This window comes from Lepidochelys olivacea (assembly GCF_965140295.1).
Source record: "Lepidochelys olivacea isolate rLepOli2 genome assembly, chromosome: 9".
NCBI lineage: Eukaryota > Metazoa > Chordata > Testudines > Cheloniidae > Lepidochelys > Lepidochelys olivacea.
Genome location: NC_140419.1, coordinates 1,074,597 through 1,101,817, shown reverse-complemented (window position 1 = coordinate 1,101,817; position 27,221 = coordinate 1,074,597). Strand labels below are relative to the sequence as shown.

Sequence of the window (27,221 nt, the reverse complement as noted above, 5' to 3'; positions counted from 1 at the left end):
GGGGGGTGCAGAGAGCGTTGAGCTGGCACGGACCTGGGGAGGGCAGCGAAGAGCTACAGGAATGAAGTGGTGCTGCACAGAGGAGAGAGAAGGAAAGGGTCCAGTCAGACGGCTGGGGGGAGCCAGTGTCACACCTTCGCGCCCAGCACAGCAGAGGCCTGAGATGCAGCCGTGGGCTGGGCGTCAGAGCGCAGATCCCCACCAGCGCCAGGCTGGAGAAGGCCGCCAATAGAACCATGCACAGTAAACTTCCCAGGCCGTGCTATGGCGGGTGGGCTGGGGCAAGGAGAGCTCTCCTGGTCTGTGCACCAGCTTGGAACCAGGAGCGCCTACGGTAATCCCAGCCTGGCTCTGAGCCTGCAGGGGGCTGGGCTGCATGCAGCTACAGCCCAGGCCAGCGGGGGGCGCTGCTGCATGCTGGCAAAGGGGCACTATCAAGCGGACATCCATGGGTTGCAAGAGCCCTAGTCTTAAACATTCATGCTGCAGCAGCAGCTCGAGAACCGCCCCCCCCCAGCCTCCCGTGCAGGCCCCCAGCGAACGCCAGCTCCCAAGAGTGCATGGTCTATGTGCCGAGACAGAACAACCAGTGAGTGGGTCGGGCTGGGGGAGGGGGAGATGTGATAACTGGGTGAGCGTGAGGCTCAGCCCATGGGGCAGCGATCGCAACTCGGCTCTGCCTGAGGCAGTCCCACCAACCCATCTCCCCCAGAGATCGCCATCATCCCCGGGCTGCCCCAGCCTGCCTGGGAGCCGCTGCCTGGCCCTGCCTCAGCCTCACTGTGCCCCGAGGTGCAGGGCTCCCCTCCCTGCCACAGAAAGGGAAGCTGCTGCTGTCTGAGTCACGGTGCCCCACTGCTCCTTTACTGCCACTTCCTCGTCATTAATAAAAGCCATCAGCAGCGCTTCCGCCCCGCCGCCACGCTAACAAATCACCCTCCAGGCAGTTCCTGATAAATGGCTCTGCGTGCCGGGCCGGGGTCAGGTGCACAGGGCCTGGGTGGAAAGGGGAATTCTGCTCCCCCCAGGGCTCACGCGCTGTCAAAACAAGCCAAAGCCAAGCCCACCCAGCGCCACGCGCCGGGGTGGAAGCTGCTGCATCCAGAGACGTGGAAACAAGTGGCAGAGCTTGGCCAGAAATGGAGCAAGAGGAATAAAACTGGGTCCAAGTGGCCTGTGGCACAGGACCAATGCGAAGACCACTTCAGGCTGGTGCCGACAGAGCAGCCTCCTACCGGCATCTGCAACTCCCCCACACTCAGACAGGCTGTGTCAAAGAACCCTTCACCCATGGGAGGATCCCTCCACGAACCCTCTCCCGCCCATGGAGACGGGATGGGCCAGGACGACCAGGTGTGGGGCGACGACCGCCACAGAAACACAAACTCTTCGCAACAGATCCAGCCACGGCTGGTGCCCTGGAGAACCGCAGCAACTAGGCCTCTCTGAGCAGGCTTTGAGGGCGTGGTGCTCGACACTGCATGGCCAGCCGCCAGGGCTCCCACAGCGGGGCGCTGAGCCAGCCTTAGCAAAGCAGGGACGTCAGCTGAAGGGCTCCCCAGTGCCGAGAGCGGCCTCCATGCATGGGGAGCGACGGGGAAGGTAAAGTCCGGTTCGCACTGCAAGGGAGGCCACATCAGCTCCACGACCTTCTGCCGTCATCTCACCAGACTCCTCTGCATAACATCACTAACTCAGAGATGCTGCACAAGCAACAAAGAAATCCTTTATCTACGTTCCCCTTCCTCAGGGCAGGTGGGGAACCAGGTACTGCCCCAGGCGGGCTCTCACGGCCGAGAGAGGGGTCTGTTTGGAGCCCGGTTTTGTGGCTGCCTGACCTCTGTGCACGGGGCCGTGTGCCCAGGGGTTAGATGATAGCCAGGGAAGAGGCAGCGCATCAGCATCTCGCCCCAGACAACCTGGAACAAAGTGATTCGTTCGCTCTCGTTCTAGAGCTAACGGCACCAGGAGCCACGGGACATCTGGCGAACACCCTCCACCCCCCGTTTTTTGCTGTCCTAAATGCAAGCTGCGGGGTGTGGAGAAGAGGCTGGGGTCACAGCGCCCCCCCTCCCGGGGCTCAGCAAAGCGAAGCTCCAGGGCCCAGAGGAACTGAGACTGGCAGGAGCAGGCTGGAAGGAAGCGCGGGGGGGGGGGGGGGGACAGGGACCAGCAGGGACCTTTGGCCACGGGTGATGTTACGCAGCTGGTGTCCCTGTGCTCCCTCCAGCCACGCTCTCCTCTGTGCTGACTGGCCCGGGCACTTCGCCGCACCTGCTCCAGCTGCCTTGCCTGACCCCCGCCCCGGCTCTCTGGCTGATCCCAGAGGCTAACACAACACAAAGCCCCGCTCTGCCCAGGTTACATCTGCCGCAGACCATAGCCAGGGCCTGGGTCTGTCTCCTCTGACCGTGCAAATGGCAGCATCAGCAGCACCATGCTTCTCGGCTGCAAGCCAGGGCGTCAGTTCAATGCTGACTCAGAGGGAAGAGCCCCCCTCCTGGAGCCCTGCAGCACCTCCGGCGGCTCCCTTCCCAGGCTAATCAGCACCGAGCTGGGACAGAGTGGAGCCCGCTGCCTTGGAAATGCACACAAAGCCCAACAGCAAAGGCAAAACTACTGGAAAACAGACTCTGAAGCTGCAGCCGTCAGAAGGAGCATTGCCGAAAACAGATGGGAAAATAACTGCATTCAGCATGTGCTTTCAATTACCACAGGCACTTCTGCACCGCAGCCGGGGGGGGGGGCTTTCTCCTCCAGAGGAGCTGTGCTCTGATATTTCAAGGGCCTTTTTTCCTCTCCCCAGCACAGATTTGGACGCAGCGAGTTCATCTGCTGTAGTTTTGTATTTCATTCTTTAGTTGTGTTGCAGCATTCAAGTAAAATCCCTGGTGCAAAATCTGGCTGAGTTCATTTAGGACTTGAGGAAAGTGTGGCTGTGGGTTTCCTGTGCAAACAGCTTTTAATACACACACCACCCACACGGGGAAGAGACCCTTTCCATGCACTCTCACTAACACCCAGGTTCCATTTTTACTTTATCCCTGCTTTCCCCCCGCCCCCTCTGCCAATTAGCTTCACAGTGATGGCATAAGCACAGCATTACAGACAGATCAGCAGCGCTTCACTGCAGGATCAACCCACAGGAGGAGGCAGGGAATACTCCTCTCTGGTCCAGTGCCGAACTCGGCAGTAAGGGCGTTATTATCCACAGGTTACAGATGGGGAAAGCAAAGCACAGAGAGTGGAAGCTACCTGCCCAGGGCTGCAAAGCTAGCAAGCAGCACAGCTGGTAACAAATGTCAGATCACAGTGATGCTTCCCTGTGATAGGCTGGGAGAACAAGCTCTGTTTTAAAGCAAAAATAGCTCTGGCAATTAGAAAATGGGTAACTCTGATGACAAGACATGGGAATGGTTCACTGGGTTATTGTTAAGTCCAACACATGCGCACGTCTGCCCCTCTGCACCGCACTGCCGGGAGGAGGCAAAGACAAGCACGGCTCTGCAGCTTTCACATCAGCTTTTCTTTTCAAATAAATCAGTGCTAACCCAGCCGCAGGCAGCGCTCCCTGGAGGAGGCCAGCCTGACTGCAGCCGAGGGAGCCGCACGGCCACGGGGACGGCGCACCAGCCCTGCAGTTCCAGAATGGGAGCGCGGCGCTGTGGAGAACGCAGCGCCGTCAGCCGTATCCTGGGCGCAAGGCAGGGCTGGCAGCCCAGGGGCATCGGAGCCCGGCAGGCCGGAAACGCTTGCCCTCAAGAACTTTCAACAGAAACAAACAATAAAAATCCAGCAAAACCTCCAAAAATAGAGCAGAGCCAGGGCGCTGGAGGAAGCAGCTGGGGAAGGAGGGGCCTGGCACTCGCAGGGTCCTTCTACCCAGCCACCGAGACACTTGCAACAAACTCCTCTGGTTCCTCTCTGGCTGCCTGGCAGCTTTGCCGTGCAGCCTCACGGTGCACCAGTGCCCCCTACTGCCAGGCGGCAAGGATGGCTCCTTCCCAGCAGCCTGGCCTCCAGGGGACCTTCTCCCACCTTCTGGGCGTTTGACACCCACTCCAGTGCAGGCTGCTGATCATGGGGTCCGTGCCCTGGGCCCTGCGGTGTGCTCCCAGCCTCTGCGACTGCAGGCCCTGCCCCGAAGAGCTTCCCAGCCTAACTGACGCTGAGTGACCCAGTCGTGCCAGCGTGAGGGCAGGGCCACGCCTTGCTCCTGTGAACCCGCTTCCTGCACGGATGTCGGCTCATCTTTAAACCTTTTCTGCTAGTTTCATTTTTCTCCCCTGTGCCTTTATATCCACGACTGATTAGGTGCAGTCCCTATTGCCCGACGCTATTTACTCCTGGGGGAATTCTGCAACACTGCGCAATGCAGAATTTCACAGAAATTAATGTTCTATGCGCAGAATTTCCCTTTTCCCCCACAGCCATGGGCTGCAGAGACGTTGGCCGCCACTAGGGGCAGAGCCCAGATCGCAAACGTAAGACAAGGCCGAGGGGAGCGGGAGGAAACCGGAAGGTTCCCAGCACTTGCAGATCCCAGCACACCCTGAAGGAAGAAGGCGGCAGCGCGAAGGAAACTCCCTGCAAGCCCAGGACCCAGCTGCAGGCTGTCTCCCCCTCTGGCTCTAGGAGGATTGGGTGGAAGGGGGGACCCGCCGCATCTTGCCTCTGGAGGGTAGAGTGTGAGAGTGTCTGGGCTGGGGGGGCAGCTGTGGCTGGTCTCTGGGGGGTAAGGGATGTGACTGTCCGGATTGGGGGGGCAGCAGCTGGGCTCTGGAGGGGCAGGGGTGTGAGTGTCTGGGCTGGTGGGGAAGGGAAGACAAACAGGAACTGGGTTGTCATAGGGGTTTCTTTAACTCTCTACTCCTGGGGAAATTTTTGTGTGTCTGTATTGCCAAACATATTTGCTGACAGGTATTTTGAAATAAATTACCAAAATAATTGAACCTGGTGTGATTTATTTTTACAAATAAAATTTGCAGAATTTTAAAATATTGTGCGCAGAATTTTTATTTTTTTGGCACAGAATGCCCCCAGGAGTAACTACTGTCCCTGTCTGGTTCCCCTCTGAGTTCTCTGTGAACCTTCCCGGTTTGCTATGCCTTTAGATTAACCTGGCTTTCTTAAGGTTTCTCTAGCTGTGTTTCAAATTCCTCTCCACTGAGCTCAGCTTCTTTCAGGTTCAGCTGCCTTTGCACCGGCATTTCTCATGCAACTGCCACGTTTTCACTCCCTAAGGCTGGACCAAGTGACAGATGATGCTACCTGGAGCCAGCCTCATAGGCGGCGAGCACAGCACATGAGCTGGATCAGCTGAATTAAGCGTGGAAGCAATAAGAACACCCAGTGCAACGTGAGTGACCCCAGGGCCCATGCTGTTCAACAGCCTGCAACATGGGTGCCTATCAAAGCTCTGGGGTGGGGGCGTGTTTCTAGCAGGGTCCCCCAGGGATCACTGCCTGATTTAAAATGATTTAAATGATTTAAAATTTTGATCAATGACCTAGAAGAAAACATAAAATCGTCACTGATAAAGTTTGCAGATGACACAAAGATCAGGGGAGTGGTAAATAAAGCAGAGGACGGGTCACTGAGTCAGAGCGATCGGCATTGCTTGGTAAGCCGGACACAAGCAAACAATATGGTCTTTAATATGGCTACTCTAAATGGACACATCTAGGAATAATGAATGTAGACCATGCTTACTGGATGGGGTGCTCTATCCTGGGAAGCTGACTCTTACAAAGACTTGGGGGGGGGAAGGGGAGTTTTAAATCGGCTGAACATGAATTCCCAGTGTGACCAAAAGAGCTAATGAGATCCTTGGATGCGTAAACAAGGGAATCTGAAGTAGGAGTAGAGAAGTTATTTTACCTCTGTATTTGGTACTGGTGTGAACCTTGCTGGAATATTATGTCCAGTTCTGGTGTCCACAATTCAGGAAGGATGTTCATAAACTAAAGAGGATTAAGAACATAAGAATGGCCATACTGGGGTCAGACCAAAGGTCCATCTCGCACAGTATCCTGTCTTCCGACAGTGGCCAATGCCAGGTGCCTCAGAGGGAATGAACAGAACAGGTAATTACCAAGTGATTCATCCCGTTTCTCATTCCCAGCTTCTGGCAAACAGAGGCTAGGGACACCACCCCTGCCCATCCTGGCTAATAGCCATCCTCTGTGAATTTATCTAGTTCTTTTTTGAACCCTGTTTTGTCTTGACCTTCACATCATCCTCTGGCAAAGAGTTCCACAAGTTGACTGTGCGCTGTGTGGAAAAAATACTTCCTTTTGTTTGTTTCAAACCTGCTGCCTGTTAATTTCATTTGGCAACCCCCAGTTCATGTGTTATGAGAAGGAGTAAATAACACTTCCTTATTTACTTTCTCCACACCAGTCATGATTTTATAGACCTCTATCATATCCCCCTTAGTCGTCTCTTTTCCAAGTTGAAAAGCCCCAGTCTAATTAATCTCTCCTCATATGGCAGCCACTCCACACCCCTAATCATTTCTGTTGCCCTTTTCTGAACCTTTTCCAATTCCAATATATCTTTTTTGAGATGGGGCGACCACATCTGTATTCAAGATGTGGGCGTACCATGGATTTCTACAGAGGCAACATGATATTTTCTGTCTTATTTTCTATCCCTTTCTTAATGATTCCCAATGTTCTGTTCACTTTTTTGACTGCCGCTGCACATTGAGTGGATGTTTTCAGAGAACTATCCACAATGATGTCAAGATCTCTTTCTTGAGTGGTAACAGCTAATTTAGACCCCATCATTTTATATGTATAGTTGGGATTATGTTTTCCGTGTGCATTCCTTTGCATTTATCAACATCGAATTTCATCTGCCATTTTGTTGCTCAGTCACCCAGTTTTGAGAGATCCTTTTGTAGCTCTTCGCAGTCTGCCTGGGACTTAACTATCTTGAGTCGTTTTGTATCATCTGCAAATGTTGCCACCTCACTGTTTACCCCTTTTTATGAATATATTAAATAGGACTGGGCCCAGTACAGACCCCTGGGAGACACCACTATTTACTGCTCTCCATTCTGAAAACTGACCATTTATTCCTACCCTTCGTTTCCAATTTTTTAACCAGTCACCAATCCATGAGAGAACCTTTCCTCTTATCCCATGACAGCTTACTTTGCTTAAGAGCCTTTGGTGAAGGACCTTGTCAAAGGCTTTCTGAAAATCTAAGTACACTATATCCACTGGATCCCCCTTGTCCACATGCTTGTTGATCCCCTCAAAGAATTCTAAGAGATTGGTGAGGCATGATTTCCCTCTACAAAAACCATGTTGACTCTTCCCCAACAAATTATGTTCATCTATGTGTCTGACAATTTTGTTCTTTACTGTAGCTTCAACCAGTCTGCCTGATGCTGAAGTCAGGTTTACCAGCCTCTAATTGCCGGGATCACCTCTTGAGCCCTTTTTAAAAATTGGCATCACATTAGCTATCCTCCAGTCATTTGGTACAGAAGCTGATTTAAATGATAGGTTACAGACTACAGTTAGTAGTCCGCAATTTCACATTTGACTTCCTTCAGAACTCTTGGGTGAAGACCATCTGGTCCCGGTGACTTATTACTGTTTAGTTTATCAATTTGTTCCAAAACCTCCTCTAATGATACCTCAATCTGGGACAGTTCCTTAGATTTGTCAGCTAAAAAGAATGGCTCAGGTTTGGGAATCTCCTTCAGGTCCTCAGCCATTAAGATTGATGCAAAGAATTCATTTAGTTTCTCCAGAGTGCTCCTTTAGCATCTTAATCATCCAGTGACCCCACTGGTTGTTTAGCAGGCTTCCTGCTTCTGATGTACTTACAAAAAATGTTTCTATTAATTTTTGAGTCTTTGTCTAGCTGTTTTTCAAATTCTTTTTTGGCCTTCCTAATTATATTTTTACACTTCATTTGCCAGCGTTTATGCTCACAGAAGAGCCACAACAGAGATCAGAGGATTAGAACACATACTGCCAGTGACAGACTCAAGGAGCTCAATCTATTTAGTTTAACAAAGAGAAGGTGAAGGGGTGACTTAAAGTATCTACATGGGGAACTAATATTTGATGACAGGCTCTTCAATCTAGCAGAGAAAGGTCTAACACGTTCCAACGGCTGGAAGTTGAAGCTAGACAAATTCAGATTGGAAATATAAAGTAAATTTCTAAAAGTGACGGTAATTAACCACTGGAACAATTTACCAGCGGTCATGGTGGATCCTCCATCACTGATAATGTTTACTCAAGGAGGTGGGGACGACAATAACAAAAAATGTGGAAATGATGGAAGTCCTAAATGCTCTTTTTGTTTCAGTTTTCACCAAGAAGGTTGGTGGTGACTGGACGTCTAACATAGCAAACGGCAGTGAAAATGAGGTAGGATCAGAAGCTAAAATAGGGAAAGAACAAGTTAAAAATTACTTAGACAAGTTAGATGTCTTCAAGTCACCAGGGCCTGATGAAATGCGTCCTAGAATACTCAAGGAGCTGACTGAGGAGATATCTGAACCATAAGCAATTATCTTTGAAAAGTCATGGAAGGTGGGAGAGATTCCAGAAGACTAGAAAAGGGCAAATATAGTGCCAATCTACAAAAAGGGAAATCAAAGACAACCTGGGGAATTATAGACCAGTCAACTTAACTTTACTGCTTGGAAAGATAATGGAGGAAATAATTAAGCAATCAATTTACAAACATCTAGAAGATAATAAGGTAATAAGTAACAGTCAGCATGGATTTGTCAAGAACAAATCCTGTCAAACCAACCTGAGTGCTTTCTTTGACAGGGTAACAAGCCTTGTGGATGGGGGTGGACGTGGTGTATCTTGATTTTAGTACCTCATACTATCTCGCATGACCGTCTCACAACCAAACTAGGGAATGTAACTTAGATGGAGCTACTATAAGGTGGGTGCAAAACTGGTTGGAAAACGGTTCCCAGAGAGTAGTTATCAGTGGTTCACAGTCATGCGGGAAGGGCATAATGAGTGAGGTCCCGCAGGGATCAGTTCTGGGTCCGGTTCTGTTCAATATCTTCAGCAATGATTTAGATAATGGCATAGAGAGTACACTTATAAAGTTAGTGGACGATACCAAGCTGGGAGGGGTTGCAAGTGTTTTGGAGGATAGGATTAAAATTCAAAATGATCTGGATAAACTGGAGAAATGGTCTGAAGTAAATAGGATGAAATTCAATAGGGACAAATGCAAAGTACTCCACTTAGGCAGGAACAATCAGTTGCACACACACAAAATGGGAAATGACTGCCTAGGTAGGAGTACTGCAGAAAGGGATCTGGGGGTCATAGTGAATCACAAGCTAAATATGAGTCAACAGTGTAACACTGCTGCAAAAAAAAAAAAACCCTCCCCCCCATCATTCTGAGAGCTAGAGTGTTGTAAGCAAGACACGAGAAGTAATTTTTCCGCTGTACTCCGCACTGATTAGGCCTCAACTGGAGTACTGTGTCCAGTTCTGGGTGCCACATTTCAGGAAAGATGTGGACAAGTTGGAGAAAGTCCAGAGAAGAGCAACAAAAATGATTAAAGGTCTAGAAAACATGACCAATGAGGGAAGATTGAAAAAATTGGGTTTGTTTAGTCTGTAAAAGAGAAGCCTGAGGGGGGACAGGATAACAGTTTTCAAGTACATAAAAGGTTGTTACAAAGAGGAGGAAGAAAAATTGTTTTTCTTAGCCTCTGAGGATAGGACAAGAAGCAGTGGGCTTAACTTGCAGCAAGGGCGGTTTAGGTTGGACATTAGGAAAAACTTCCTAACTGTCAGGGTGGTTAAGCACAGGAATAAATTGCCTAGGGAGGTTGTGGAGTCTCCATCATTGGAGATTTTTAAGAGCAGGTTAGACAAAAACCTGTCAAAGGTGGTCTAAAAGATAATATTCAGTTCTGCCTTGAGTGCAGGGGACTGGACTAGATGTCCTCTCGAGGTCTCTTCCAATCCTACAAGTCTATGATTTTTATGAAATGATGACGACTGGATTTTTTTTCTGAATGCTCTGCTCTAGGCATTCTTGTGGGGCAGTTCTCTGACCTGTGCTGTACAGGAGGTCAGATGATGACAATGGTCCCTGCTGGCCTTGCCATCTGTGAATCGATAAGGACCTCAGCACCCAGGGCTGGGAGGAGGGGAACTCACCCCATGTCAAAGGAGCAAGGGCTGCAGTACTGTGCAGGCAGCTTGCCCACAGCCACAGGGGGAGTCGGCTGCCTTTTGCACTACAGCGCTTTGCGTCTGTAGCTGAGGAATGCAGGATTCCCAAGTATCAGGTGCAAAAGCCCAGGGATTCAGTCTCAGCATGACCATCCCCCAACTCATCCTTTAGGGAAGGCCCTGCCCTAGCTAAGATGTCAGTCAAGGAGCTGGAACATGCGCTGGACACCCGCAAGGAGCAAGTCAAACTCCCCGGCAGTCTCTCTCTCTTGCTCCATGTTTTCCAGACCCATGAACCCAGCCAGGTCAGCAGAGTCCAGACGGGTGGCTCTGCATGCAGCATCCCCCACTATCCTCTTCACAGTGTTTTCAGCAGCCAGAGCGGGCTGAAAGCTATCTACAGTTCCCAGGGCCCCCAGCCAACAAGACGGAAAATGATTTAACAAACTGTAGTAATTTCCTAACAGCATTCTTTGATCACAGGTTACTCAATGATTAATTATTCAGCCAAAAGCGTCTGTAAAGAAGAGGATCTTGCTTTCGGAATATCAGAGGAGCGAATGACATCTCACCAGCTCCGTTCTAATTTCATTAGAAGAAGGCGCATTCCCCACTGTTCAAATACATTTGAAACTTTCCATTTAAAGTGACGGACAGAGAGAAAGTCTCTCTACTGCGACAGCAGCTTCCTGGAACCTCTGAGCACTTACGTTCATGCTTCTGCTCTGTGCCCATTCCACAGCTAGCCACGTTCCGACTCAGAGCGTGTGGCCAGAACGGACCTTCGTCTGACCTCCTGTGGAGCACAGGCCCTTGCACGTCCCCAGCCACCCCTGCTCTGAGCCCAGTAACTTGGGTTTGGCTAAAACATCTTCCAGAAAGGCTCCAGTCTGGGTCTGAAGTCACAGACAGTTGGAGAATCCACCACTTCCCAGGGGAGTTTGTTCCAATGGCTAATTACCCTCACTGTGCCAGATTACTCATTTCCATTGGTCTGGCTTCAGCTTCCAGCCCTTGGTTCTAGTTCTGCCTTTCTCCGCCAGATCAAAGAGCCCTTCAGTAGCAGGTGTTTTCTCCCCGGAAGATCCTTACGCACTGACGCACTGATCGTGTCCCAAAGTCAGCCAGCACATTCATCCTCCAGTGAATGAAACAGGAAAATCAGGCCGGTTCTCATTTACATTTGATGAGGCTGTGCTTTGCCCCTCTCCCCTCGAGCCGCGTATTCACCCATCAGCCGGAGGCACCAGAAGGGGCCCGATTCCTAGGAAGCGCTGAGCGCCCATTCTCTGACAGTCAACCGTGCTTGTCGACGTTGTGGAAGAGCACAAAAAGCCATGGGGCACCCTTAACGCTGCATTAACTCACACTTCTGAAACCCAGGAAGTACAGAGTTACAGAACATGCCAGGGCACTGACTCTGCCCCGGGAGCGGGCAGCACTCACTGCAAATAAACTGCATGCTCTCCAGCTGCATGCCCTGGGCTGGGTAGCTGTACTGACCGGTGGAGGAATTAGTCGAACCAGCTTGTCAGAGCTGTGATTGCATTATGAGGAGCACTTGGCATCTTGACAGACCACAAGCCTCCTGAGGCCATTGCAGAAAAGCTAAATGAATTCTTTACATCTGTATTCGCTGCAGAGGATGAGAGGGAGATTCCCACACCTGAGCCTTTCACTTTAGGAGACAAGTCTGAAAAACTGTCCCAGATTGAGGTGTCAATAGAGGAGGTTTCGGAACAAAATGACAAATTAAACAGCAACAAGTAGGACGAGATGGTATTCACCCAAGAGTTCTAAAGGAACTCAAATATAAAATTGAACTACTACTAACTGGTATGTAACCTATCGCTTAAATCGGCCTCTGTGCCAGATGACTGGAGGGTAACTAATGTGACTGCTTTTTAAAAAAGACTCCAATTAGAGGCTGGTAAGCCTAACTTCAGTACCAGGCAAACTGGTTGAAACTACAGTAAAGAACAGAATTATCAGACACATAGATAAACACAATATGTTGTGAAAGAGTCAACATGGCTTTTGTAAAGGGAAATCGTGCTCACCAATCTATTAGAATTCTCTGAGGGGGTCAACAAACATGAACAAGGATGATCCAGTGGATATAGGATACCTGGACTTTCAGAAAGCCTTTGACAAGGTTCCTCGACAAAGGCTCTTAAGCAATGTAAGCAGTCATGGGACAAGAAGTCTCATGGATCAGTAACTGGTTAAAAGATAGGAAACAATGGGTAGGAATAAATGGTTAATTTTCACAATGGAGAGAGGTAAACCATAGAATCATAGCATATCAGGGTTGGAAGGGACCCCAGAAGGTCATGTAGTCCAACCCCCTGCTCGAAGCAGGACCAATTCCCAGTTAAATCATCCCAGCCAGGGCTTTGTCAAGCCTGACCTTAAAAACCTCTAAGGAAGGAGATTCCACCACCTCCCTAGGTAACGCATTCCAGTGTTTCACCACCCTCTTAGTGAAAAAGTTTTTCCTAATATCCAACCTAAACCTCCCCCACTGCAACTTGAGACCATTACTCCTTGTCCTGTCCTCTTCCATCACTGAGAATAGTCTAGAACCATCCTCTCTGGAACCACCTCTCAGGTAGTTGAAAGCAGCTATCAAATCCCCCCTCATTCTTCTCTTCTGCAGACTAAACAATCCCAGTTCCCTCAGCCTCTCCTCATAACTCATGTGTTCCAGTCCCCTAATCATTTTTGTTGCCCTTCGCTGGACTCTCTCCAATTTATCCACATCCTTCTTGAAGTGTGGGGCCCAAAACTGGACACAGTACTCCAGATGAGGCCTCACCAATGTCGAATAGAGGGGAACGATCACATTCTTCGATCTGCTCGCTGTGCCCCTACTTATACATTCCAAAATGCCACTGGCCTTCTTGGCAACAAGGGCACACTGCTGACTCATATCCAGCTTCTCGTCCACTGTCACCCCTAGGTCCTTTTCCGCAGAACTGCTGCCTAGCCATTCGGTCCCTAGTCTGTAGCTGTGCATTGGGTTCTTCCGTCCTAAGTGCAGGACCCTGCACTTATCCTTATTGAACCTCATCAGATTTCTTTTGGCCCAATCCTCCAATTTGTCTAGGTCCTTCTGTATCCTATCCCTCCCCTCCAGCGTATCTACCACTCCTCCCAGTTTAGTATCATCCGCAAATTTGCTGAGAGTGCAATCCACACCATCCTCCAGATCATTTATGAAGATATTGAACAAAACCGGCCCCAGGACCGACCCTTGGGGCACTCCACTTGTAGGCACGGCACCCTCCTTAGGCAGGCCGGAGCCGGCCCCAGCGCTGCCGGTCAAAGCTCCAACGAACCCAAACGATGGGAGAGCAGGCAGCAGCCCCCCAGCGGAGGAATCAGACAGGTCTCAGAAGAGATGAGTCCTCTCTCAGGGGCTTCCAGTCAGCGTGAGGCCTGTGCGTCCAGGCACGGGAAGCAGAGCCCAGGTGCTGAGGCATGTGAGATGGCAGGAAGAGGAACGTTTGCACGGCTGAGGATGTGTCCCCCGCAGCCAGGCCTCACTGGCACTGTATCAGGCAGAAAGGAGCCTGCCCAGTGGCTAGGCCTGCTCAGAGAGAGTCCGGCCTACATGCTGGGGCGAATCCCATGTGCTGCGGGGAGCACATCTGAGCGTGGACACAAGGTGCGTCGCCAGCAGACAGGGCCCAGCAACCACAGCGTGAGAAAGCCTCAGGCTAGGCAGCCAGGCAGTTCTAGCAGCCCCAGGAGTCCTTCCGATCACTGCAGGAGAGGGCCAGGCATTAGAAGCAATCCAGGTGGGGCCTGAAACTGGCAGAGAGGTTCCCCAGGTGCCAGCATTTCCATAAGGGGAACAGCCCCTCACAGGCCACCCAAAGAAACTAAAAGACAACATATTTAAAACTCAAATCAAATGTTTTCTGTGGCACAGAATTAACTTGTGGGACTCACTGCCACATGAGACCAGAGCGCTAAAAGATTTAAAAGGGGGATTCAACATTTATAAGGATAACATAAAACTTCCAAGTTACATGAATAAAAAGCCAAGGGATAGTAGCCCTCCTGCTCTGCCTGACCCACCCACTCCCTGGCTGGGACTCAGGAGAAGACTTCTCGATAGACAAGGTCTCTGCATAGTCGCTCGTTATTGGGTGTGCAGCACCATCCCCTCGTGCAGCTGGCACCTGTCCCTTTCGGACAGCCCCTCTGACAAAGAACCTGGGACTAAGCCCTGGGGTGGGAGAGTGGCAGGGCGCTGGCTCCTGGGGATCTGCCAAGAGGGGTGCACAGTCCCATGGAACGGACTGCGGGTACCAGCCCTCGGGTGCCCGGGCAGGGCTGGCCCAGGCCACCCCAGCGCCCTGCGCTCAGCACAGCCATCCCGCCTCAGTGCCCAGTGCCCCCCAGCGCCCTGTGCCCGGCACAGCCATCCCGCCTCAGTGCCCGGTGCCCCCCAGCGCCCGGTGCCCGGCACAGCCATCCCGCCTCAGTGCCCGGTGCCCCCCAGCGCCCTGCGCCCGGCACAGCCATCCCGCCTCAGTGCCCGGTGCCCCCCAGCGCCCTGTGCCCGGCACAGCCATCCCGCCTCAGTGCCCGGTGCCCCCCAGCGCCCTGTGCCCGGCACAGACGTCACACCCCAGCGCCCGGTGCCCCCCAGCGCCCTGCGCTCAGCACAGCCATCCCGCCTCAGTGCCCGGTGCCACCCCAGCGCCCTGTGCCCGGCACAGCCATCCTGCCTCAGTGCCCGGTGCCCCCCAGCGCCCTGTGCCCGGCACAGCCATCCCGCCTCAGTGCCCGGTACCACCCCAGCGCCCTGTGCCCGGCACAGCCATCCCGCCTCAGTGCCCGGTGCCCCCCAGCGCCCGGTGCCCGGCACAGCCATCCTGCCTCAGTGCCCGGTGCCCCCCAGCGCCCGGTGCCCGGCACAGCCATCCCGCCTCAGTGCCCGGTACCACCCCAGCGCCCTGTGCCCGGCACAGCCATCCTGCCTCAGTGCCCGGTGCCCCCCAGCGCCCGGTGCCCGGCACAGCCATCCTGCCTCAGTGCCCGGTGCCACCCAGTGCCCTGTGCCCGGCACAGCCATCCTGCCTCAGTGCCCGGTGCCACCCCAGCGCCCTGTGCCCGGCACAGCCATCCTGCCTCAGTGCCCGGTGCCACCCAGTGCCCTGTGCCCGGCACAGCCATCCCGCCTCAGTGCCCGGTGCCCCCCAGCGCCCTGTGCCCGGCACAGCCATCCCGCCTCAGTGCCCGGTGCCCCCCAGCGCCCTGTGCCCGGCACAGCCATCCCGCCTCAGTGCCCGGTGCCCCCCAGCGCCCTGTGCCCGGCACAGCCATCCCGCCTCAGTGCCCGGTACCACCCCAGCGCCCTGTGCCCGGCACAGCCATCCCGCCTCAGTGCCCGGTGCCCCCCAGCGCCCCGCGCCCGGCAGAGCCTCAGTGCCCCGCGCCCCCCGCGCCCCGCGCTACCTGGCAGCGGAAGGGGAGGCCGGGCAGCAGCGGGCGCAGCAGGCCGCGGGCGATCCGGCGGCTGCGCGGCTCGCTCACGAAGTGCAGGTGCAGCGCCTGGCCCGGCGGGAGGCGCGCGCGGCGCAGCAGGGAGCGCAGCGCAGCCTGGGCGCGGGCCTGCAGCGCCGAGCCCCGCGCCGCCTTGGTGAACATCAGCAGCAGGTGGAGGCGGGCGGGGGCCGGGGCCGGGCGCGGGCCCGGGGGGGCGCCGGGGAGGGGCCCGCGCCCCGCGCCCAGGCCCAAGAAGGCGCAGACGCCCAGCGCGGCGCCCAGCAGCAGCAGCAGCAGCGCGCAGGGCGGGGGGCGCAGGGCGCCCAGCCGGGCCATGGCGGCGCGCACGGGCCGGGCCGGGTCGGGCCGGGCCGGGCGCTCCGGAGGCCGCCGGGCTGCGCGGGGAGCGGCCCCGCCTCCGAGCCACGTGGGGCCGGGCGGAGCTCGGTGGGTCGCGGGGCGGGGCGGGGGGCGGGAGAGCCCGGCCGGAGCTCGCCGGACACGGGGCCGGGCCCGGGAGCCTCTAGGGAAAAAGCCCCAGGCTCGGGGCTGTCCCTCGGAAAGCAGCAGCCGCCCCCCCCGGCTCCGCCCCCCCGGCTGCAGGAACCGACCTGCCCCCGGTCCCGCGGCGGGCCCCGGCCCCAGCGCCTCGCCCCGGGCGGGGGTCGGAAGCGTCCCGGCCTCCGGCTCCCGCGGGGGCTGGAGCGCGAGGAACCCGGCCGCCCCGGCTCTGCCGCGCCCGGTGCCCCCCGCGCAGCCGGGGCGGGAAAGCGCAGGGGCGCGAGAGGAGCTCGTTGGGCGGGAAGGGGCCTGCAGCCCCCGCGGAGTCAGCTCAGGCGCGACCGGCGAAGGGTGAACGCACCCGGCCCCCTGGGCGGGCGAGGGCTGGAGAGTCAAGGCGGGAAACGCCGCCCCAACCTGTGGGCCCGTTCCCGCGGCGCCAGGCCCCGGCCCCGGCCAGGCCCCAGCCCCGGCCCCGGCCCCGGCCCCAGCCAGGCCCCAGGCCCCGGCCGAGCGTCCGTCCGCGGCCCGCCCCGCTTCCCCCTACGAACGGATTTGAAAAAACGCGAATGTTTAACTAAATTCAAAACCGCATAGGCTTGTTCTGTTAAAATAGCGTTTGCTCTTGAAGAAAAAAAAAATCCAGAATACATAATGTTGCTGTAGTTAAAAAAAAACAACCGAAATGTTTGTCTGGTGAGGTTCTCCTCCTAAGACAGCCTGGACAGAAAATCCTCCAGCTATTAATGATAGTTCACCTCCCCGTGACTTCATAAATATCTGCTTCAAATACCTTTGGTAAATGACCTAACCAAACAATCATACGTTTTGTGATATAGCTGTAACACTCATCTGAAAAGTTTTCAGAATAAATCACTTCAAAATTGTATAGCATGTACCTTCTGAAAATGACACCTACATCTGAGCTGTGAAGAATATGCATTAAGGTTAAAACCACCAACAAGAATGTGCTTTTATGTAGAAATCCATAATGAAATAGTCTTCCTGACTAGTGATTTAAATCAGGATTTAAATCAAATCCACCCTACAGGAGCATATTCAGGGCCTCTCTGACCCTGGAGCGTGCACACTGGTCAGCACTAGGAGCTGTGGGATACTCCAGCAGGCTCAGCAAGGGCACAATCTTCAGAGGTTTCTGCTATCAAAAGATCAAAGAAGTCTGCTGAGTACGTGACACCTGCCATTTTTCAGAGCCTTATAACTTGGCCCAATTTGGGCAGATTTTCACGGGGAAGACAAAAGGCACATCCCTCACACAAAGACCCCCTCCACTGTCAAATTTCAGCTCCCTAATCCAAAGCATCAGGGTGCGGGAGCATTTCAAAGAAAAGATCAAGAATTTTGTAACATTGGCAAAACAATGTTTTCCTCTAGCTTTTTTCTCAGAAACAACCCAACTGTATGGACTGAATTTAAAAAAAGAAATCATTATGAGGCAGATATCTGGTGTGATGTTATTGACATGAACTGTGACCGTATAGATCATTGGTGCAACCGAGGTCCTATAGTTGCCCCAAATCTTGTACAAAGGAGGTAGACTAAGGTAATTTGCTGGTTATGATTATGCTGTATGTATCATTTTTGTATTTGAAGTTATGAATATTGACTATGTACTTGTATCGCAATGTGTTTGATTCTAAGTAGCCTCAGTGAAGCATTTGGTCAGCTTCTTGAGAAAGAAAAGGAGTACTTGTGGCACCTTAGAGACTAACCAATTTATTAGAGCATAAGCTTTCATGAGCTACAGCTCGCTCTAATAAATTGGTTAGTCTCTAAGGTGCCACAAGTACTCCTTTTCTTTTTGCGAATACAGACTAACACGGCTGTTATTCTTGAGAAAGGGCTATTCTCAGTAAGTGCCCAATCAAGAAACACTTAACTGACAATGGACTTTGGGAGACGCCAGTCCACACCTGAGCTTTCCTGGGAACGTTCAAACTAACATGTAAATAATGGCATTGGCCTGCAAAAAGCTGAATCATTCATGGACATGACTTGCCCAGGTGGCTACAAACTCCATCTTGTTGCAGTTATTTTCCACAGACGAACAAAGGGGTTTCCGCCCCCAAGAGAGAATATAAGGCCCTGGAAGCCTCTGCATTTTGTCTTCAGCTGGCTCAAGAGATGGCCTCTCCACACCCCAAAGAGATGCCTGAAAGAAACTGGAACAAAGGTCTGTAACTACGGGAGTAAGAGATTCCTGGACCCAGGCCATAAGCGACATTGGACTGAAAAGGACTGGGCCCATACTAGGAAGGAGTCTAGTCTGTGAAAGAAGCTTACTGAAACATCTGAGGATGAGATTTACCTGTATTCAGTTTCCTACTGTATTAGGCTTAGACTTGCGTGTTTTGTTTTACTTTGCTTGGTAACTTACTTTGTTCTGTTATTTCTTGAAACCACTTAAATCCTACTTTTTATACTTAATAAAATCACTTTTATTTATTAATTCACCCAGAATAAGTAATTAATACCTAGGGGAGCAAACAGCTGTGCATCTCTCTCTATCAGCATTATAGAGGGCGGACAATTTATGAGTTTACCTTGTATAAGCTTTATACAGAGTAAAACAGATTTATTTGGGGTTTGGATCCCATTGGGAGCTGGGTGTCTGGGTGCTAGAGACAGCAGCAGTTGCTAAGCTGTTTGCAATTAAGCCTGCAACTTTGGGGCATGTGGTTCAGACCCTGGGTCTGTGTTGCATCAGGCTTGTGTGTCTGGCTCAACAAGACAGGGTTCTGGAGTCCCAAGCTACCAGGGGAAACGGGCTCAGAGGTATTCTCAGCACATCAGGTGACAGTCCCAAGGGGGTCTCTGTGACCGAACGTGTCACACCTGACATGGAAAATTTCAGCCAAGTTACATTTTGGTAAAATTTTAAACAGAGAAGAGGGTCTTATAATGGGAAGTGTTAGGCAACTTGAATAATAGGCAGCGCTACCAGCCCCACCTATAGTGTGTCTGGGAGGATTCTTCCCCGTTTTGTTTCAGATTGGCTGCAACACTTGTTCCACCTCTGCATCAGTCTGGACTACTACTTTCAAAATCCATCAGAAATAATCTGCTCTTTAAATTGAAACTTTAGAAAAACTGCAAACTGGGATGATTTGAGCAGTTAAGAATTTGAATTTTCCTTCTGCAAAATTCCAAAGCTCTGCAGGAGAGGCTCCTTCCCAACGCAGTGATTGGAAGCGTTACTCTGCCAAAGCACCTGCCATTGCTGAACTTTTACTCACAAATGCAGTATGCCAAGGGTAGGTGTAGCTCACAACCAAACTAGCAGTTGAAGGCTACTTGCTTTAAGCTGTATTAACTTTTAGTTCTAAGAGTGTGGCAAAGCCTTGACAGCTGTACACATTTCACCAGGATTTTGCAGCATACAAAGTCTTTATTCAAGTATAGTATTTACAGTTCTTACATAATGTACATAGAGTAACTATTAAGATAATGTATTTTTCTTCATTTACAATGAAACTACAATAAAACTACATTCAAGTTTCTGATACAAAGTCTATAGACTTTTTATTAAATGCAAAGTAGGACTGGTTATACATTCTTTCCAATTATGCATTTAGGAAAACCAAAAAAAAAAAATCACAACAATTTACTACTGGACTGGTTCAAAACCACTGTCTAGTAAAGATGTACTTAGGGATAGGTACAGAAAGTCATTTATCACTCCAAACAGAATAACCATCCAGTTTGAGGAAACATGGTTTGATTCCTCAGTAATTACTATCATAACATGGGAAAAATTCTGATCTGAGGATAAAAATCAAGTGGGAATTTTCCTTCTTTACCATCTCCTTCCATGGGAAAAGAGAGAAGAAATACAGTACGCAGAAAGGTAAAGAAAGAATGGTGAAGGGGGAAAATGCAAATAAAAAAGTACATTCATCTCCTCCCCCCATCGTGTCTGTACATAGTTGGCTGACTGTTTTAAAAAAGTGCCCATTTGTACAAACAGATACCTATACCGAGACACGTGTGTGTCAGGCAGAACTCTGTGCAAAGGAGCATCAACCATGGCATTGTATTAAACTGGGGAAAACATTCTTTTCCTATCTGTAAGTGGATGGATAGTGGATATTTTCAGAATTGGCTTTTAAAATGCTTTCAGTATCTTAATCATCAGTTCTAATCCTTCTGATATACAAATACTCGTGCCTTGGACTCAAGGCATTTGTACATTTGGAATTCCATGAAATGGTCCTTTTATGTTCTCTGTGCCATTCAGAGATTATTAAAATGCATGCTTCACATGCACGTTTGTTAAAAAACAGTATTTCCCTGCTTCCCAGCAGCTGTCTACACACTGAAAACATTATAGCAAATGTTACACTTCTTCTAGTTCTCATGTATCCCTTGCACCAGTGCTTACATATAATTGCTATACATCAAACAACATGCTGTGGGTACAAGTCATGATTCAGAATGAGAGAAAGACACTCCGTTTTACATGGAGAATTTACTGATAAATCAACAGCACTTGGAGGGGTCAGCCCTGTCTACATGTAAAGCAAGTGAAAATGAATCCCTACAAGTGAAAGATACAGACAGTTATCTTCCAACATACCATGAACATTATAAATCGTTAAGAGCATAATCTGAGTTCAGTGAAGTCAATGGGAAGGCTCCCGCTGATTTCGATGAGGTTGAGATTAGGTCCCAATTGCGCAGGTGAGGAAACTAAATTCTACCCTGTATTAATGAACTGATGTGCATGTTCCAACTGCAACATGAGTGAAAGCAAAGCAAGACTTCCACCACCTACTGGATTCACTCAAACTTAAGGAAAAGGATAGCAATTTCAATATGTCAAATAGTATAAAATTCAGCAGAGTACAGAAATACCTGAATATATAAGCATTGTACCCAAAGTAACAGAAAACAGGAAGCCTTAAAAACAAGTACAGATTGTAATGAAACATTATAGCCAAAATTTTAACCAGCAGGTAACCTACATAAATCATGTCCAAAAGTATGCTAAAATGTATTATGTGCTTTTCCATATTTACTCATTCCAAAAGTCTTTCTGCACATCTGGCCCTGGCTAGGATAAAGATAATAAAAGCCTAAAATAAATGATCAATTTATTTTAAACTGTGTTAAGAAAATACTGCTGCCTTCTCCACAAGTTAAGGCCAGTTGTATTTTACACATAGGTGAAAATATGAACTGGAACTAAACTTTCCCAGTACTTGGCACATGGCTCAGCAGATACTAAAGCCCAACAGAGTCTTACTTCATGCACACTATTCAAGTTATATTCAGATTTACCTCGCAGCAGGAGTGGGAATTTCCTAATACTACTAAGCAAAACAGCAACACATGAGTTACAGATTTGCCCATCAAGCACCGTCTCTAAAGCCAGGGGGGTCAACTATACTTCGTCCTGCAAACTGAACACTTGATCTTGCTACACACCAGATAGCTTCACGGCATGTCCATTTTTGTCAGTGTGTCGATGATCACAACAATGCTCTTCTGGTGAACGCACATTACACTGCACATCTCAGCGCACATACCAGGCCAAGGAACTACCCCTCCTAGCCTGGGCTGCCAAAACGACTTCAAGTTTTTACAAACTCTAGGTCTTCTGTCAGAGCACTCGAATACAATCACGCACTGACAAACAATCCAAGCAGATTCTACAATTTAGCATAATCACAGTATCAAAAGCTGGGTCACTCACTCCCCTGACTGGCGAGAGCTGGGAACGCAGCAGGGGCTCCACACAGCTACAGAGAAAGAGCTGTGCTTTATAGGGAACCCTTTTGCAAGTTTAAGCAGCAGCCCTGAGTGACTGGGAAGGAAATGTTGCAATGGTCACAAAGGTGGAGATATGGCATGGGGCATCTCAGAGGAGAGACTTCCAATATCTTTCAGCACTACGGAATAAAGACAGTGATTGTGCCCTGAAGCTTCAGGCAGCTTTTCTGTACAGTCACTCTCACTGTACACCAAGCATTATTTGTAACGCAAGAGGACAAGGCATCTAGACAAAACTGTGTATCTGAAATGAGTATTCTATAATGGGCGTATCTTACACAGCGTCCCAACTCTACGTGTGGAAGCTTCTACTCTCTAAGCTCTAACTTACTCAAGATAGAATGCTATTTAAGCAGACAAATCAGAGAGCACCCAATCGTTCTCCAGGAACCAATTCCTATTAAAAAAGCTTATGAAACTCATTTGTAAGCAGTAACCGCAAATGTATTACTCTCCAAAAATCAATGCAGTTAAAATGGGCACAATTTACTTTGCTTCAAGTAATTAGGCTACAAATAAAGCAATGATGAGACTGTAAAATTCACCCATTTACCACAATAACCTATTGGACACTTTCTATAGCATGAAGATCTTATTCTGGTATTAAAAATTTTTCATATATTTTATTTTTGATTAGCTATTGAATGCACAAGAATAAATATTTAAAAAACTCTCTGAAATGTAACATGCCTGGAAAACTTAATTTTATCAGACATTTACATAAATTTAGAAAGCCCCTTCTGTATCTGCATTGTAACAAGCTAATGTTTTTAAATCTCACTTATTTCCAAAGTAAATTTTAGCAGCAGTATAGTATATTGTTCTGAATAGATGACGAAGATTACAGGAAATCTGCAGTAGTTTGGAAGGCCTACCTAGAAATCCTTCTTACACTGTTCAAAGTGCCAGCAAATGGAGGACCAATAACTAAAAGTCTGTGATGCTTCTGGGGCTCAGATGTATATTATCTATCTATCTATATGCTATCTACTATAAATACACAGATAAATCTTTACTTTTATACATCATGTGCCTGCGCACATCAACAGAACACAGGGTGGAGCCCACTGAAAAGTTCTGGTTGCTGCCAACAGAATACCACTTCTGATTATATTCTTTTTTTAGAGCAGCCGTACAGTAAGACTTCCAGGTTTTCTACTACATGCCCTATTTTAGAGAGCCAGTACACAGATTATATTATGGCAGGCTCTGGCAAAAAGGATTGATTGCCCCGAGTGTAGGACAGCTGCATAACTTGTGAGTGTTTTAATATTTCTTTATTGGGAACAATCCTGACAACAGCTTGGCAGGAGAGGCAACCTTTCATTGGTATGCCTGTCCTATGTTAATGTTCTGCTTGGCTCACTATTTATTTTCTGCTCCCTAATTCCAGCTTTTGAGATGCATTTTGATGTCAGTCAGTTTAACGCATTAAAAACAAAACTTGATGGCATTAGGGGATCAAATTTACTCCAAAGGGAAAGTTCCACAGAGAATCAATCAAACAAGCAACTTTGTTCACAACAAGTCTTATAGTAAAATAGGGAAGTTGCTGCTTTTCTGACATGTGGTCCTCCAGAATACATACGTACAGCGACAGGACAGCAGTCACTGGCCTCATGGCCTGCACTGGTTAGAAGGAGTCAGCTGTGGAAGAGCCTGCAACGTCATCATCATTTCCTGTGTTAGTAGCACACCGGGCAGAGGAGATGGAGGATCGTGTGTGTGTGTGTGTGTCATGGGCAGATGTACAGAAGGGGAGTTCAGGCAGGTGATCACCAGCTTTCCCATCCAAACAGACTGGAGAGGGAAAAGGCAAGCTGGTCCTTGCCTGAAGAGATAGGAGCTGTAGGGTTACAGCTAGGCAGAACGGGAGGCATGGGGAAATTGTGCTGCTAGCGACTGCCCATGAGCAGTGAGGATCTGGTCATCCCACACCACTGACAGAGGAGGAGTTCTGCAACGCTCCCAGCTTCCGCCAGCCTTGAGTGTGACTCAACCTAATCCTGCCTCCACATGGCAAAACAAAAAACTCTCTCCAATCAGAGGCAGTATCCCTTGCTAAAACAGCTCATCTCCAGCTGCTGCAGTATTCACCCTGAATCACATGCAGCAAATTACACCTCCCACCCAGCCTAAGGGTGCACTAGAGTGCTCACTCAATCCAGACTACCAAATATATCACAAAACACACATAATGAAAGCAGTTTAAAAAAATAAAGACTGCTGCTCTAGAAGCATTAGAAAAGAACCAGGTTTAGTTCTTTTTCTTCTTAGACACTCAAGACTTCTGTGAATCTGATTGCTGAAAACGGTTTAGCTTCTCTGGATTATTGGACGCCATTTGAGAAAAATCACGAAAAATGTCCTGGTAAGTTTCATCTCCTGGGTAGAAGAAAAAAAAATAAATTAGGAAAATATTTCTAAAATATTTACCATGATGGCTAACACCATGCATCATCTCACAAATCTCCTAGTCCTTACTGCATAACATTTATATGTTTGTAGAACAGATTTTTCATATATGGTATAAAATGGGTGACACGAAAGGTGACAGACTGGTTGACTACATGCACACTCTGTAAAAGCAAATTAAACGAAGCCAAATTATACCTGGAAATAGCACCTCAAAGGCAGCCACACAGAGGAAAGTTCAGAGTTAGAAAGGAGAGATGCAAGTATTTTACAACAATGTAAAAGAAAAACATGTTTAATATATACAGAATAAAATCATTATTTTAAAAACGAAAAAGTCAGCAGCTCTCTTGAAAGTAGATCTATGGCAGAAATAAGGGATGAAGAAAAAATGTCATAACCAGCTAGTCCATACTATAACAATTATTAGCAAGCAACAGTATAAGAGCAGAGCACATTCCCACATTACTGAGGAAATTAAAGTTTGCAAGTGCTGGTGCTTTAGTATTTTAATAGGTAAAATGGCATTTTGTTTTATTTTTAAATGCAATGGGAGTCTCTCTACACTAAGACAATGACCCATTGCTGACAATGTTTCTTCAGCAGTGTCACCCAGCCCCCTTCAATGGGTACTGAAAATGATTTTGCTGATAGACAGTGGAGCATGGAAAGGAGATTTGTTCCAGGTCTCTCTTCCTGTCTTGTCTACACTAGCAGCTAAGCAATTTTCAGCCATTGATTTCCATGGAATTTATTCATGTGCTGAACGCCTTGCAGAAGCAGGTAATATGCTGCCATCCAAAACCTGCCCCTTCCAAGTCGGGAAAGGAGTATGCAGGGGCCAAACACTGCTGTTCCCTGTCTGACAACTCCATTATATGTTGCACATCATAAGAGAAGAGGGGAACCAAAAGTTTACCTCTCTCACCAACTACAGTGGTGTGCAACACACACCTCCCTTCCCTTTGTCTGGCTGGCGAAGGGAAGCAGATAGTCCCCCTTCATCCATTTCCACGTGGTATGGTTTTAAATGACTTTACAGAGTCTTTAAGGGACAGGGAGTAGAAGGTTACATTGCCATTATGTCTTTCCGCCATTTTATATGTGCATTTCCAGTGCCAAACCTGTCTCATTCCTGTGTATTTGTGGTTAGCATTGTGTTCATTTGAAAACAGATTCTCAGAAATGACAGTTGGCCAGAACAAAATTAGAATAGTGGCAGGGCTTACATAAAAATGTAAGGTTTCAGAGTAACAGCCGTGTTAGTCTGTATTCGCAAAAAGAAAAGGAGTACTTGTGGCACCTTAGAGACTAACCAATTTATCTGAGCATAAGCTTTTGTGAGCTACAGCTCACTTCATTAGATGTATGCTTTTTTGTTTTTGCAAGATATATTTTTGGCTCTATTTTTGGCTAATAACAAAAAAGTATCACATACAAAAATAGACGAGTAAAATAAAATATCCCTTAAGTTTGCACACTGCATGAACATACTTAATACTGTAAACCTTGTAAATATTATTTTTAAGTGTTTAAAATTGAATTCTGGAAAGCCCCTTTCCAAGCAAAATGTAGCTAAAGTGCAGATTTTTAATACAAAAATACTATATCACTGATTAACCATTCAACAGCAAAATAACTTCAAAGGCACACATTGAACATTTAAGAGAAAAGACAGGAAAAGGGGTAGCAGACACATAGTAACAGACGTTCTGCAGCACCAAAAGGTAAGCATTCTCGAGTATTATGCAAGGAACGGTACCCATGGAGTATATGGCTTCTACCAGCAGCAATGCCTATTTTGTAGAATGAGCTGTTTAAATCAGCTAATACCCATTACATAAAGTATATTTTGGAAGACCCACTGTACCATGCAAAATCATGTATATGTTCCATCAACGGGTCAAACCAATCACATGTTTTTACACCAGAAATGCTGATGCTACCTAGCTATAGTAATCATTGGTTTCACTTACTTCATAGCATGGGTAAGTGGATACTGCAATCGGAGGGGTGACTGCAGCTCAGGTAGGCATACCTGCACTAACTTAATCTAGCTAGGTTTCAGAGTAACAGCCGTGTTAGTCTGTATTCGCAAAAAGAAAAGGAGTACTTGTGGCACCTTAGAGACTAACCGATTTATTTGAGCATGAGCTTTCGTGAGCTACAGCTCACTTCATCGGATGCTCACGAAAGCTTATGCTCAAATAAACTGGTTAGTCTCTAAGGTGCCACAAGTCCTCCTTTTCTTTTAATCTAGCAAATGCAGCTAAAAATAGCAGTGAAAACCTGGCAACACAGATCTTTGCTGCAGTCCAGCAACACAAGTATGTAACCCAGGTTCCAGGTGGGTTTGTACAATCTATGCTAAAGCCAGTGTTACCACACCTTCACTGTTATTTTTAGCCACACAGTCTCGTTAAAGCTTCCACAGGTATGCCTACCTGAGCTCTGACTGCAGTGTAGACATACCTTAAAGTAGAGAAGTATCTACTTCGCATCACTCCATGCTTATATCAGGACTCTCTTACACCACACTTACCCTCATCCAACTCCCAATCCCAGGAAAATTATCAAAGAATCTATAATTATACCATCATCTTTTTCAGAACCACCTCTGAAGAGCAGTATTAGAGTAAGGGTGGTAAGGACACTTTAAGATACATCTCTCTTGCAAAGCTGTTGCCTTTGTTGTCACCGTAAAGGCAGGGTGAACATATTTTGTTCTCAGGCTGGTAAGTTCACAGGACAATTTGCCAGGCTAACATATACTAACATTGAAAACATTCAGATCATTTGTTATAATTTGTAAATGTTCTGA

At 48.9% G+C, this 27,221-nt stretch overlaps 2 protein-coding genes across 3 annotated transcripts in view; both read right to left on the bottom strand.

Moving 5' to 3' along the window:
* The window catches only part of XXYLT1 (xyloside xylosyltransferase 1), a 102,342-nt gene extending 86,279 nt beyond the window's left edge, over positions 1-16,063 (bottom strand). The window contains exon 1 of the mRNA XM_084638964.1: positions 15,662-16,063. Coding sequence (XP_084495090.1) covers positions 15,662-16,027 — 366 coding nt within the window. The 5' untranslated portion in view covers positions 16,028-16,063. The remainder of the gene's footprint in view (positions 1-15,661) is intronic.
* Positions 16,064-19,583: 3,520 nt separating this feature from the next.
* The window catches only part of ACAP2 (ArfGAP with coiled-coil, ankyrin repeat and PH domains 2), a 122,077-nt gene continuing 114,439 nt past the window's right edge, over positions 19,584-27,221 (bottom strand). Inside the window, exon 22 of one of the 2 annotated variants that reach the window (XM_084638963.1) lies at positions 19,584-24,370. In XM_084638963.1, coding sequence (XP_084495089.1) covers positions 24,267-24,370 — 104 coding nt within the window. In that variant the 3' untranslated portion in view covers positions 19,584-24,266. The remainder of the gene's footprint in view (positions 24,371-27,221) is intronic. The other variant, XM_084638962.1, reaches the window with a different exon arrangement.